The sequence below is a fragment of the Dermacentor andersoni genome, chromosome 1 (assembly GCF_023375885.2).
Source record: "Dermacentor andersoni chromosome 1, qqDerAnde1_hic_scaffold, whole genome shotgun sequence".
In the NCBI taxonomy this organism is placed as follows: Eukaryota; Metazoa; Arthropoda; class Arachnida; order Ixodida; family Ixodidae; genus Dermacentor; species Dermacentor andersoni.
Window position 1 is genome coordinate 211,320,306 of NC_092814.1, and position 15,363 is coordinate 211,335,668.

The 15,363-nt window shown below is 43.4% G+C and overlaps 1 protein-coding gene across 1 annotated transcript in view; it reads right to left on the reverse strand.

The window, feature by feature from the left end:
• The window catches only part of LOC126547030 (nose resistant to fluoxetine protein 6-like), an 80,802-nt gene extending 67,830 nt beyond the window's left edge, over positions 1-12,972 (reverse strand). Inside the window, exon 1 of the mRNA XM_055062616.2 lies at positions 12,666-12,972. Coding sequence (XP_054918591.1) covers positions 12,666-12,972 — 307 coding nt within the window. The remainder of the gene's footprint in view (positions 1-12,665) is intronic.
• Between the last annotated feature and the right edge of the window lie 2,391 nt (positions 12,973-15,363).

Genomic DNA, 15,363 nt, shown 5'->3' on the forward strand with positions numbered 1-15,363 from the left:
TTACGAGGCGTGTCCTAGTGGGGGACCCCGTAATTATTTTACCACCTGGGGCTCGTTAACGCACGCCTATAGATAGAAGCACACGAGCGTTCTTGCATTTCGCCCCTTTCGAAACGCGGTCGCCGCGGTCGCTATCAAACCGGCGACCTCAATCTCAGCAGCGCAACCTGAGTTCACTGCAGCGCAACTCCATTACCACAAAGCTACCACGGTAGGTATAGGTATAACGATCGGCTGCATTGTATTTCAATAAAGAGCCGAAGGACAAAGCTTCGCAAGTAGTTTCAAGAACTTCCTTACAACTGCGCTGCAACGTTCGAAATACGAAAATATATGTTGAAATCCGCGACGGCACATTGTCGTATTGGCGCTGGGGTAACGGCGCGCACTTGAAAAGAAAATACAAGTTTGACTTTTATTCTCTCTTTTAATAAAAAACGTATTACCAAAAAATTTGCAAAAACAGTTTCGAAAGACTATTTCATCAGTCTAAACTAATTGTTTCTCTTTAGCATCGTTTTGACAGCACATGGTTACATAAACAAAATTATATTGTCGCAAAAAAAATAAATCGAAGCAGTTTTGACGCACTCATTACAATGCTCGACTTCGAAACATGTGACTGTTGGTTCGGCACCTGCTCGGATATCTTATTTCGCGCTGTACGTGGACGAAAGCGAACAACAGGATGGGCTCGTCTCGTAGCTAAGAATTACTTTTCGCAGTGAGACGAGCATCGGACTTTTGAACATTGCATATGTTAGGACGTTTAATGCCCACATAATTTATGTATTGTACACATTTCTATAGACCATACCAATATGAAACCACAATTTCACGTTAGCTGTAAAGGACGCATCATATTTGCTTGACTTAGACGCACTGATATATGCACAATATATAACACTGTGGCATACGTTTCTGATGCAGAGTTGCGGAGCAATAGTTCTGGCACTTTTCCTCGGCGTCGGTGTAACCGAGCGAACGAGCACAACAGTGAAGGATGAAAGAGAGAACGCGGAGCGGGAGATGAAAGGCGCGAGCCGCGAACGGCGGAGACCAATGAGACGCCCGTTTGCTTCAAATCAAATCAAATCAAATCAAATCAAACTGTATTCCAACATTCGTCATTCCAATATTCCAACATTTCAGTGACGTGAACGCGGGAAAATGGCGTCATGCGGACCCGCCCGACCGCTCGATGCGCACTCAAATCTGCACTCTTGGCACGGTAACGTTTAATAAAGGGTCATATTTTTACAAATTTGTGCACCTATAAATAGAAATTACATAGTAACCTCTGCTCAAGTAACCTTCAATAAAGGAGTATATTCACACAAATTTCTGCACCTATAAATAAAAACAAACTTCTAACTTTTACCTAAGTAACATTTAATAAAGGGGCATATCTTTACAATTTTATGCACCTATCACGTAAGAAGTACATAGTAACCTTTAGTATAGGTACACGTAGCCTTTTGTATTGTAACTTTTCGTATAGGCATACAGTCTTGCAAGTATTCACCCTAGCGTTCTTCTGCGCATGCCGATGAATATAGAACATCGACTTTTCGGCCATCCGTCAAACTTCACCGCAATGCACTAGCGTAACTCACTGAGCATCTCTTTAAAAAATTATATTTAAATGGATCGGCCAAATTTAAACAACTTTCTGTTACTAACGTCTGGAGAATACACTCTTCTGAATATATAGGCATTTAAGGCACTTTGTCCTAACTTTTCTGCAGCGTTATAGCAGCGCTTTTGTCAAGCTTAAAACGCTCCTATAACTCAGCAGGGCAGTCACGTCTAAGTGCCGTGAGAGCGCACGATATCAGAAAAAGGTAACATTTCGACATAGGTAACGGAAAGTTATTGAACTTCAGCCGGTCTTCTGAAATACCATTTTCTGAAAGCGCTGCTCATTAAGTTACGCTAGGGCACTGCAATGCAGTTCAATGGATGCCCGAAAGGAGAATCTACAAAATTAATTAACATGCGTAGAAGGACGCGCGGGTGAACACGTGCAAGATTGTATGTCCATACGAAAGATTACAAAAAAAAAGTTTAAGAAAATGGCCGTAAGAGCTGCGCCCAAAATTCTTAGACATGGCTCATTCTCTAATATTAATATGCAGGGCTTAAGACAAAATGACATCTTATTGCTGTGAAAGCTTCATAGCGGCGACAGACATTACAATTTGCGCAATAGTCAGTGCAAATAATTCGAGACAATATTTTACTGATTAGATTTTTTCATTTCTTTATGGGAGATGTCATTGCATACTGAAGGCAGCCAGTACTGAAAGCATACGAATTTGCTATAAATTGTGTCTGGCACCAGTTTCCAGAAATTGGAAGTCAGTATGTTCAATGAGGTGCCTTGCTGTTCCAATTATTGTCTGTTCCAATTACTGCCCCTTGGTGTCTTATCAGCCCCACAGTCCATCTCAGTGTACCAGGAATCGGGAAAAAGTCTGTACTGTCGTCACCTGTGCTGAAACAACTGTCTCTGCTTCTTCTGCACGAGAGGTACGCGGACAGTGAACACATTTATACTGATGGTTCCACAAACATCCAGTGTTCGTCCGGTGCTGTAGTTGTCCCAGCAAAAGCTATTACCATCAGCTATAGGACTGACTACCCAACGACATCGACATCTGCTGAATTAGCTGCTCTTCGCGCTGCACTTCGTTTCGTCAATCGGGAGCAACCTCGACAATCGTCAATCTTCAGCGACTCAAATGCAGCCCTACAATCTGTGCTATCAGCTCTGCGTCGCGGGCCATTCGAACAGCTCGTATTCGATATTAGATGCCTACTCCATACATCACAGGAGAAAGGACACCACGTGACGTTTCAGTGGCTGCCAAGTCACTGCGGCGTCACTGGAAACGAAAACGCCGATAATGCCGCTCGGGCAGCTCTTGAGGACGCACAAGAAGAGGCCATACCGCTTTCACGATCCGACGCAGCTAGCAGACTTCGAGTGCTTGCACAGGAGATCACGCTCTCTCTATGGTGCACACCAAACAGCCAGACCAACCAGAGCAACCGTCAATACCACCTGTCCTCTTTGATGCATCTCTATATGCCAACTGGACTCCGCCGAAGAGAGGCGACTCTGCTTTATCGCTTATGGCTAGGGGTGGCTTTCACGAAATCTTACTCATTCCGCATTGGAATGGCCGACAACGCTCTCTGCAATGCCTGTCTTTGCGAGGAGACGCTAGAACACATTCTGTGCGACTGTCCTGAATATAATGTTCAGCGACAGTCCCTGGCATCCGTTCCAGCGCACCTTCACACTAGGCCATTGTCCCTCGACACGATTTTCACATGCCGCCGACAGAAGACATCGCAGGTGCAGGCGACGAAGGGACTGCTTCGGTTTTTGAAAGAGACGGGATTGGACAAGCGGCTGTGACAGTGATATCACGTGCCATGCCAGATTGATGGACTCTAACGGACGATCTGTGCGTGCTGTGCTATGTGCACTCTCTCTCTCTCTCCCCCCTTCCCCATCTTTCATCGCCCCCATCCCTCTCCCAGGTGTAGGGTAGAAAACCGGTTAAGCTAAACTGGTTAACCTCCCTGCCTTTCCTTCTCCTCTTTTTCCTTCCTTCCGTCTCTGCACACCCTGCAGCAAAATTTTGTAAATAAATATCTCAACTGGAACAGCAAAGGTTCTTATAGAATGTTTGCAGTATGTGCTTTTGAGACTATTCTGTGGCAGAATGCTTCCAGTAACCCGCTATGGAGTGCTGATTGACCAGCAATTGGTCAGTCAGCGCTCCAATTGGTTGTTTATATGCTAATCAGTCAAATGTTGTAATATCCGTACCAATGAGTATTTCGCAAAATCTGTTGCTACTATTATAAAACTTGTTCAGCAGAAATCAACATTTCGTCTCAAATTCTTCATTTTTATCATTCAGGGACAGTCTCGAGCACAGTGTGTAAGTCACCTTTGCCGCCTTGCTATTTTACAGCGCTGGTCACTTACACAAGGCAGCTTGCAGCAGTTACTATAGAAGGCGCGATGCATTAAAAAAAGTTGTAACTTTTGACATAAACGAGCACATACTTGGTAATTTTAGGATTAAATGTACAAAACAAAGAATAATTGATGAAAAACACAAAGTATGCTGCTCTTGTACCTGTGCCGTTCTCGCACGTGGCGGTTAATCCTCCTAAGGGTGATCGTCTCCGCGAACGGCATGTGGCAGAAGTCAGTTGCACTCTATTTACAGAAGTTAAATCTTCTAAAAATTGATTACCCCTTCCAAATCCAAAATTCTGAAAAGGTGCGAGATTCTGTGGAAAAGAATTTTGACAAAGGTTTTCTGGTCTGCTAGTTGGACATTAAGAATTTATAGTACTCCTTGCAACAACACAAACTCCTCCTTTGCGTAGAAGAGTGCATTGACAGCTTTGGCTCGGTAGCATTTCAGAATGCAGTAGGTATGTCCATAGTAGGTCTCCTTGAATTGCTAAGCTTTTATCTGAAGACTACCTACGTGTTGAATGGAATGACGAGATCTTCATTCAAAGGAGGTGATCTGTATAGGCTCATGCATAGCTCCTGTTCTTAGCGACATATTTTAGCCCATTGTGACAGACAAATCTTTCTCAGCCTCAAAGATTTTAATAATGCGAATTTATATAGATGTGCGAACGTTCTTTTTTTTATTTTAATGCAAAGAACCGAAGATAGCTTTCCAGCCACTCTAAATCAGGTCCTAGCGCTTTTTCGCGAATGTTGCAATCCTTTAAAATTAATTAATGAAATTGCAGAAGATGGTGTTTTACGGTTTCTTGATTTGAAGCTAAAACTCACTCACAATCATGCGTGCAGGGAGTACCATCCAAGAGCTTGTAAACCATTGTTACCTTATCATTCATCCCATTCGAAACTTGTTAAAAGAGCAATAGCTGGACAGTGCTTAGATAACTGCCTGAAGAAATCTAGTTTTCATCCCATGGCAAGAAGTTTCGAAAGGCTTTCGTCAGCAGGGTATCCTGACAGTGTTCTAGTATCTATAGCTGAGGGAAAGTTGAAAAAAGAAACAAAAAAATGAAAGACGCTTTCAAGAAGGAAATAGATTCCGCACTGTAGTAATTCCGTACGTGCACAATACCTCGCACCGCCTAAAAAAATATAGGAAATCGTAGCAATATCAGCTTTCCGCCCCTGAGAAGCTAGGGAAACTTTGTCAAATGACTAATCCTTTCCAGAAAAAGAAAGAGCCGTGCACTGTCAAGCATCGTTATCGTTTTGTAACGTGTGTGTCTGGCGTGGTATATGAAGCTTCCTTATCGTGTGGTTCCAGCTATATAGGTCAGACTCGAAGGTGTCTGAATGAAAGACTTCTTGAACACTGGCGGAAAGTGGGGAATCACCGCGATGGGAATCTTTCTGTGCATTGTCATGACTGTGGAATAAAGAACAAGAAGCAGTGTAAACGCTTGTTCAACATGCGTAAGATAGTAGCCAAAAATAAGTACCAGGAAGTTAGGGACATAATTGAAGCAGATTGCATTAGAAACGCGGGAGTGTCGATTGTCAGCGCACCTTCTGTTTTTCTGTCGTCCAAAGAAACTAAGTTTCTGAGCATGGCCACCTGATGTCGGCAATTCGGTATTGTGACGTCATGAAGGAAAGTGTTCATATGATGCAATTTTGTAAATACACTATCAGTTGGAAGTAAGCACTTGTGTTGTCAACTCCTCACTTTGTCCATGTTTGTGCGCGCTTCACCGTGATCTGCTATTATTCTTTAAATAAGTTTAGTTTACAATTCAATTGTAAACTATCCACATCAGTCTGACCATATCAAGACAAAACGCCAGTTCCATGCATGAGGTCTAATGCTGTGCGTCTGAACAGAAGACAACATAAACTTCACCTTTAAGAATAACAAACACAGTGACTAATAGAGATACAAAAAAACTGGTGTTTAGGAAGCGCGCAAGTAGTTCGCTTCAATAAAACTGAGTAGCGTGAGCATGAGCATGAAGTGACGGTAAAATATACGACAGAGACATCATCATCATCATCCGCCTATTTTATGTCCACTGCAGGATGAAGGCCTCTCCCGGCGATTTCCAATTACCCCTGTCCTACGCCAACTGATTACAATTTGCGTCTGTGAATTTCCTAATTTCATTACCCTACCTAGTCTTCTGCCATCTTAGACTGCACTTCCGTTCTCTTCGCACCCATTCTGTAAACGTAATGGTCCACCGGTTATCTAACCTGTGCATTACATGACCTGCCCAGCTCCATTTTTTTTTCTCTTACAATGTAAATTAGAATATCGACTATACCCGTTTGCTCTCTGATCCAAACCACTCTCTTCCTGTCTCTTAACGTTACCCCTAACATATTTCGGGTCATCGCTCTGCGCGGTCCTTAACTTGTTCTAGAGCTTTTTTGTCAACCTCCAAGTTTCTGCCCCGTATGTTAGCACCGCTAGAATGCACTGATTGTACAACTTTCTTTTTAATGATAGTCGTATAAGCTCCCAGTTAGGATCTGACAATACCTGCCGTATGTGCTCAACCCATTTTTATTCTTCTGTAAATTTCCTTCTCATGATCAGGGTCGCCCGTGAGTAATTGACCTAGATAAATGTAGACATTTAAAGACTCTGAAGGCTGACTGGCGATCCTGAACTCTTGTTCCCTTGCCAGGCTGTTGATCATTATCTTTGTCTTCTGCATATTATTCTTCCACCCCACGCTTACACTTTTTCTGTTAAGGTCCTCAATCACTTGTTGTAACTCGTCTGCAGTGTTGCTGAATAGAACAATGTCATCGGCAAACCGAAGGTTGTTGAGATATTCGCCGTCGATTCTTACTCCTAAGCCTTCCCAGTGTGAATACTTCTTCCAAGCACGCAGTGAATGACATCGGATAGATTATGTCTCCTTGCCTGACCCCTTTCTTTATAGATATCTTCCTACTTTTCTTGTGTAGAATTAGGGTAGCTGTGGAATCTCTGTAGATATTTTCCAAGATATTTACGTAAGCGGCCTGTACTCATTGATTACGTAATGCCACTATGACTGCTGGTATCTCTACTGAATCAAATGCCTTTTCGTAATCTATGAAAGCCATACAGAGAAGCTGATGGTACTCTGTGGATTTCTCGATTCCCTGAATAATGACATGGATGTGATCCATTGTAGAGCATCCCTTCCTGAAGCCACCCTGTTTCCTTGGTTGTTGCCCTTATTCTTTTGGAGATTATTTTGGTAAATATTTTGTATAATGCTGGGAGTAAGCTAATGGGCCTATAATTTTTCAATTCTTTACCGTTTCGCTTTTTGTGGATTAGTATACTGTTTGCATTCTTCCAGTTTTCTGGTACCCTTGCAGTCGATACACACTGCGCATAAAGAGCCACCAGTTTTCCAAGCATTATGTCACCTCCATCTTTGATTAAATCGACTGTTATTCCATCTTCTCCTGCCGCTGTTCCTCGTTTCATGTCTTGCAAGGTCCTTCTCACCTCATCGCTAGTTATAGGAGGAGTTTCTGTATCATGTTCATTACTGTTTCTAATTGAGGTATCCTTTCTCCTCTAGGTACTGTACAGATCAGTATAGAATTCTTCCGCTGCTTGTACTATATCTTCGAGATTGATGATGATATTACCCTGCTTATCTTTCAGTACATACATCTTGGTTTGTCCTACGCCAAGTTTCCTTCTCACTGATTTCAGGCTGCGTCCATTTTTTACGGCTTCTTCACTCTTTCTCGTGTCATAATTTTGAATATCACTTATTTTCGCCTTGTTGATTAGTTTTTACTGTTCCGCGAATTCTATCCTATCTCTTGAGTTGGACAATTTCATTCTTTGCCGCTTCTTTATTAGGTCCTTTCTTACTTGGGAGAACTTGCCTACTGGTTGCCTTGGTGCCTTACCTCCCACTTCAATTGCTGCCTCTGAAGCCAGCCTAGTTACGGTTTCATTCATTACCTCTATGTCATCTTCATCTCTCTGTTCTAAGGGTGTATATTTGTTTGCAAGTACCAGCCTAAGTTTGTCTGCTTTTACCCTTACTGCATCTAGGTTGGCCTGTTTCTTCTTGGCCAATTTTACTCTTTCTCTCTTCAAATTGAGGTGAATCCTAGCCCTCACTAACTTACGATCACTTCACTTTACCCTACCTAACACTTCTACATCCTGTACTATGCTGGGATTGGCAGAATGTATGAAATCAATCTCATTTCTTGTTTCACCATTAGGGCATTTCCGGGTCCACTTTCTGTTGCTGCTCTTCCTGAAGAAGGTGTTTATTATTCACAGCTTATTCCTTTCCGCGAATTCTACCACCATATGACACAGACACAGACCGGCAAATAAATAATTGAACAAGAAGCATTGCTTACCTAGGTCAGATTTATTGCTGTCTTCGGTATTTGTTACAGCAGTCACAACACAACCGATGCTCACCACTCTCAGGTAAGCGAAGAACTTTTACCATTGTCCATCGGCAATGCGGCTCCTTGCAGCTGCCACGCAGCACGCCAAACATGTTCCTATTGCACGGCGTCATGGCTTCATTTCAGCGGTTCGCGACCCTTTATGAGTATTTTTGGTAACTGTACCACGTGTCACGAGTGACTGAGACACACAACACGCTTGGTAAGCACACACCACCAAATCGGAGAGGGTAACAAAGTGGTTAAAGCGATAAAACAAAGCGCGACACCAACCGTTACAAAAACCCCGCACGGGCGATACTCTTCCCGGCATGCATCTCGAGAGCTGCGTAACGCAGAGAAGGACTCATGCAAAGGACTGCGCTCATATTTGGCTGAAGCTGAAGCTGTTTGATTACGCCGTGCGTCTACCGTAACTAAAAATAATAGTCAATCTACAGTCCTGTCAAATTGTCACAGAACCATATATCAACATGCTAATATTATATAATTTAAAGATTCTGCTTTCGTTTGTATATATATTTGCCTTTTCTCCCTGCTCATTTGGCCTCATTTGGTCGGCCGCCATTGTGGCCTCATACCGTGAGCGCGCGTTCATCTCTCTACGAGACCTTACTGGAGCGCCTGTCACCCGCTGTCATGTGAATGTAGCGGCGTCATTCTCGCGTGTTAGCGAGCGAGCAAAAGTGGTGCGTGTCTGGCGTTCTCTAATGAACCCAACATTTGCGGCAATTTAGGAATCGCTCACTCTTACACAGTGAACATGCAAAAAAAGCAAAAAAAGCAAAAAGAAAAAAACACGGCGGCAATGCATTCTGTTGCAGTGTACAGTAAGTGTTATTACAAAGCATCTTTCTCGTCCTATATAGAATAGTTACTCGGCTTTCTCGACGCTTTTAGTCTGTCGGTCGTAGAGCTTTTACAGCACTGCAGCGCGCACCCGCGTGCGCTCTTCCGTGTGCGCCCGCTGTCAGTGGGTGTCGCGTTTCAGAAGAAGACGAAACAAACGCGAATAAAGGGAGCATTGACACACAAGGAAATAAAAAAATTGTTGGGTAGAAATGCATATTCAATTACTATATTGCATCAGCTTTTACTTTTTGTGCAGGTATACAATCACAGCCTAAAATACCTGCAGTAGTAGCGGGGGGCTTCCTGGCCACCACATTTAGCCGCAGTGATAATTTATACCGCGACATCGTTCGCCGCAATAGTCTCCGATGTATGTTCATTGTTTCTATAGCTTGCTTTTACATTATAATGGCACGTATGCAGTATAGATCATATACTAAAGAATTGCTGCTGTCTCACTTGACCACGCGCTCATGACATTTTGTGACATTGCGAAGCCAAAGATCCCAACTGGTACCAATAAAATCTTAATTTAGTCCAACCTGTCTCAATCCCCCGGCCGCAAATCATATCGCACAGGTTAGTCCGGCTGAAAACACCATATCAGAATCGCAATTAATACGACACAATAATCAGTAAACTGCCAATCCATACAATTGGTCCGCTGAGTCATGAGTTAAAACTTTTTATAAGTTAAAATCTAAAGGGTATAAAATATTTGGCGTTGCAGTAACCTTCAACATAGATACTTCGACACATGTAACCTCTATCCATGATGGAAATTAACAAAAGCACAAAGATCTAGCTGCTTTTAGTAACCGGGTAACCTTTATGTTATAAGTTACTTGCAAATATAGGTTAACTTAAATGTTACCGTGCTTAGAGTGTGGTCTCAGCCGGACCCCTCGCTTCGTACCATCATCTGCTCGCGTCAGCTCTCGCTCGCGCTTGTTTGATTTGCTTGGTTTGGTCTCGTTCGCGCTTGTTTAGATTGTCATCGTTTGAGATTGCTTGTTACAATAATGAGACTAAACCTAGACGCCCTGATGAAAAGGTTTTTGGAGACAGTGCACCATATCCGATTCTGTACGACAAGACGGACCCTGAATACAAGGACGCGGAGGCGACGCCCAGTACCTCATTCTCCTTGATTTTGGAATGTGGCGACGCCGCAACAGAAGAGAGCACAGCAACATGATTACGATCAGTGGCAACGACGTCGTCATCTTCGTAAGACATGACTCGTGTTAAGAACGATGGACGAAGCATGTAAACACAGCGCCGACCTGCCAACAGACGAATAAAAAAGCACGCGATGTCTCTTCACCGATGACGCCGTCGATAAGGCATGCGGCGAGCGCGTCAAAACAAAGCGCTGCGTGAGCGGAGGTCTGTCTGCGGTGGCTGCTCTTAATCGTGCCCACGCGCGACCTGCACGCTGCCTCTCGCGTTCTCACGATTAGCGAGGCAGTCGCGCCGCACTTCGCTCGTTTGCACCGTGCAGGCATGAGAGAGATTGTCCGCGCCAGCCAACATATCGCGAAAAGAAACCACCTATACTGCTGCGCTCAAATTTCGCATTAGGGAGTATCGTAATCATCGGTGGATTCTTTAACCATTCGGTGTCCCCATGGTTGATTACTCCCTCCCAAGTAATGAGCAAGCACAACTCTATCTATGGCGTTTGTGAATGGTCGAGAACATAAGCATGATATGGACAGAACGATTCAGCGTTTCCCATGAGTTTACGCTGCTAAGCACGAGGTCACGGGATCTAATCCCGACCGGGGAGGTCGTATTTTTATGGGGGCGAAATACAAAAACGCCCGTGTCCCGTGCATTGGGGGCATGTTAAAGATCCCCTGGCGATCAAAATTAATCCGGAGTCCCCCACTATGGAGTTCCTCATAATCAAATCATTGTTTTGACGCATAAAACCCCAGAATAGAATTCAATTAAATTCACATGAGCTTGAATCGAGAAATCCGAGTCAGCCACGAACTAAAGCTTCCGCTTAATTCAACTTATTTTCTCCCATTCAGAGATAGCAGAACAGAATCACTGAAAATCAACCTTCAATAAGTCCAACCCGTTTATAACAAACCTGAATATTTCGAATATTGTACACAATAAACAAATGTCCCCTGGGAAATCGCACGTTCAAATGCGCTGTGACTGATGCATATGCGTTATGCGATTGCTTCAAGCTTTATCCGAACGCACGATCGACACATCAAATGACGTCCAGCGTCATGCTGACGTAAAGTGCTATTTTCTTTGTGACTTCCATCGTGCTGACACCGCCTCGAGTGTTTCCTTCTATGAGAAAATTCTTATTTTAAAGAAAACAAAGAAACTGTCGTATCTAGGCTCCGGATGTTTTCGCAGATAGGCGATGGGGCTAGGTTAGCATAGCAGCAAGAATTTTTTCAACGATAATTTCGCTAATTAATGTACTTATGCCAATTACTTCTTGATTATTCACTTTAGGGCACGCGTTCTAGGCGCGAAATTGAAGCCGAGTAGAAATGAAGTCGTGTATCCTTGACAGATAACCTAAGACTAGCATTATCGTCGAATTTTTTTCTTGCTGCTAATGTCCGCCTAGCCACATAGCCTACCAGCAGAAACGGCAGGGGCCCAGATATGACTGTTTTCTTTAATGTGTTCAGCATAAAAGAAACATCTAGCATAGTTTCAGAAGCATTCAACACTGCGCGGCCTATCTAGGCATTTAGGAGCATCGAAGTGTGTGCTGCCGTCACGTCTGTACATACGCACATACAGTGCTTTTCGTAATAATGATCCAAGTGAGTCTGAGCATTTCCTGTCCACTTGGATCACTGCACGCAAAAAAAAGAGAAAGAAAAAAAGTGAGGCAAAAGGTATAGTTTGGAAACCAATCTGCGAGTACCACGTGCTCGCAGAATTGGGGCACCAAGCTTTATTGCAAAGCTCAGGTATAGCATGTCTGGCATGGCAGAGCGCATGTGAGACTGCACACTCTCCATCTGAATTTCAGCTATCGGAGGAAACAAAAATGTACGGCCACCGTAGTGCGTGGTCACACGACAAACCTGGTCACGTGCGCAGTGGCTTCGAAACTTTTGACAAGGACTCTGTCATTGGAACTCGACGCGACCCTACTAAAAAAAAACAAAAAAAAACAAGAGATAATAATATCCCCGTCTCCAATATTCCGATAGTCATGTGGGCTTTGCGTAATATTTTATAACCTCATATCTGATTATTAAATATATGGTATGAGTTTTTTTCTTCTCTTTAGGGGATAAGAACAAGGAGAGTGCGAGTCGTTACTCGTGTTTTACAGCGAAAGAGACTTCGGTCATGTACTCACGTTTGAACGCCCACATCTCGCCTTTTCTCAGCGCGAGCGCCGTCTTTAGAAGGCCCAGCTTGCAGTCAGTCCTGACCATCGGGTGCTTGTGGATGTACTTGAGAAGGGGCCTGAGTCTTGGTTCAAGAGCATTGAATGCGCCTTCGAAGTCAGCGTTCAAGTCTCTCGTCGTTGACTTCGGCAGCGCTGTTGTAGTCGGACTCACGGTCGTCGATTGATTCCACTCCCCTGTGAATTCCAGTGGCGACGAAGCCAGCCATTGGACACAGACGGTCATGAGGCAGGCAGCCTGGAAGATGAGACCCATGGATGCCGACGCAGAGGAACGCTCTCGTGTAGTGAGGCTGCTCCTGCAACGCCAAATGTGCCACTCGTGCCAGCGGTTTCCCAGGACGTCCGCCACAGGAAGGGTTTCTCCAAATGTCCTTCTACTTATTTTCGTTTCCTCGTATTCGCCTATGGCCCCCGCCACCCGAAACGTCAGAGTCCGCAGTGCCGACGCGTCGGTGTTGTGTCACCTCGAGCTCCACGTCGTTGTATGCTCAGCAAACTTCCTCGAGGGCTCGACAGTCGCGCGAAGCGAACGCCTATAAGCTCGCATCCACATTTTTAGTCTACAGTTCATGATGCATATGCGGGGTCAGTTCGGGACAAATAGGCGCATATATATTGTGAGAGTCACGCCAAGCATACGACAGATGACAGGTTCAGCATTTGCTAGGAGGAAAAAAAGCCAGTCCTTGGAAGTGCAGATCTTGTTCGTACATCGGCGCAAACAATGGTGATGTAACTCTCACTTGACGAAAATGCAAAACGTAAGGAAAAGGAACCAGGGGGAAGAGGGGAGGGGCGCAGAGAGAGAGGAGGGGGAACTTCAAGCGCTTTTCACAGCTGTCTCGTCATTTTTCGTATATCCTGGGGCCTGTAAACAAAGTTTCCCTTTAGGTGAATTTATGACTGTGCAAATCTCAATTTTCAAGAATCTATAAAGGGATTTCTTCGAATCGGTCAAACAGCTCAGTTCGCACTGCACTGGTAGCAAAAGCACTAGACGAATTTCAATGCAATATTTAGTAGACTCTCACTAAAACTTACCTGGTTAAGCCGAATCTCCCGATGTGCCGAACAATGTCCAAGTGTTTGGTTAGTTGTCCCATAGGCCGCAAGCAAAAAAAAAATATAGATAGATAGATAGATAGATAGATAGATAGATAGATAGATAGATAGATAGATAGATAGATAGATAGATAGATAGATAGATAGATAGATAGATAGATAGATAGATAGATAGATAGATAGATAGATAGATAGATAGATAGATAGATAGAGACCGCCTAATCAGAACCGTCTATTTGTTCAAGCCAAATGTCCATCGCCATCCCTGATGCATGCTATACTCGGCTTAGCCAGATGGCCAGAGTGATCGGTCGCTCTGGCAAAAGGAAATGTTTCTGCGCACATAAAACTACACCAAGGTCGACGATGATGGGAAAGACATTCAGGACTCCCACCATACAAACATTCATTGAGGAGGGCCTCAAGGTGCCTTTGCAAAGGCCGATAACGATGGTTTTTACTATACAGGGTGATTATTTTTAAGTTTTACGGAATTTTTAAATCTCGTCTGTTGCAGATATCACAATTCTAGTCCATGAGCTGGATTAGCAGACATTACTTGAACGAGAAATCGAAACACATATTCAACTAATTAGGACAGAGTCACTAATTAACTTAATAATTTTCTATTTAAGGTAATATGGCAATTTAGGAATTGTAATCAGTGAGTTTGCAAGGCCACTTGGAATGAATTCCCAGCATGACACCAATTTGGAGATATATGCGCCATCAAACTCGCCGTAAAATTGCACTAGCTGTTGGTCCACTTACTTTTTCAATAGAACGCTGTTTATGCAATGAAGCACCTAAGTAACTAGAACCCCATTGTATTACGTCCCACACTTTGGGAAATAATATCTCGCAACTGGTCTCATCCTGGAAGTTCATTTCAAGTGGAGACGTCTTGCAAACTCGCCGGCTACAATGCCGCAAAGTGATTAATTAAGACGTTAATTCAGATTTTTTAATAATTAGTTGAATATGTGTTACGATTTCTCGTGCTAGTAATGTCCGCCTCTTTGAATAATCCAGCTCAAGGACAAAAATTATGCTATCTGTCACAGGCGATTTTTCAAAAATTTCGAACAAGTGATGCTCACACATAATGCAGCTGATAATACTTCGCATACTTTGGCACGTTGTCTAAACACGATTGCATTGAAAATGTTTTGAGCAAGTTGCGTGAAATGTCAGTTTCAATAGAGCAAATGAAAATTTTCTATTTGCTGCAAACATTACTGAGTGGCCCAAAGAAAAGTAGATAAAACAATGATTTCAATGACACAACTGCAAAAAATGTCACTTATATACACGTGCCTTTTGACTTCAATGCTTCGCAGAACCAAGAATAATAATTTTTTTCTGTGATGAGTTGCGTTAATAAGATGAACTTATCATAAGGCGAACACGTTTTCTTGGTCCCTTCCAGATCGTATTAACTGAAGTCATTACCTGTTTCATAGATACGTTGATAGCGCTCCATTCTTATGACTGCCCCTTTAGTTTCTTTCCCACGTATGTTACGCTACCTTCGTAATTTGAGGGCGATCAATGGGATTCATGCGACAGTAACGCACTAGCA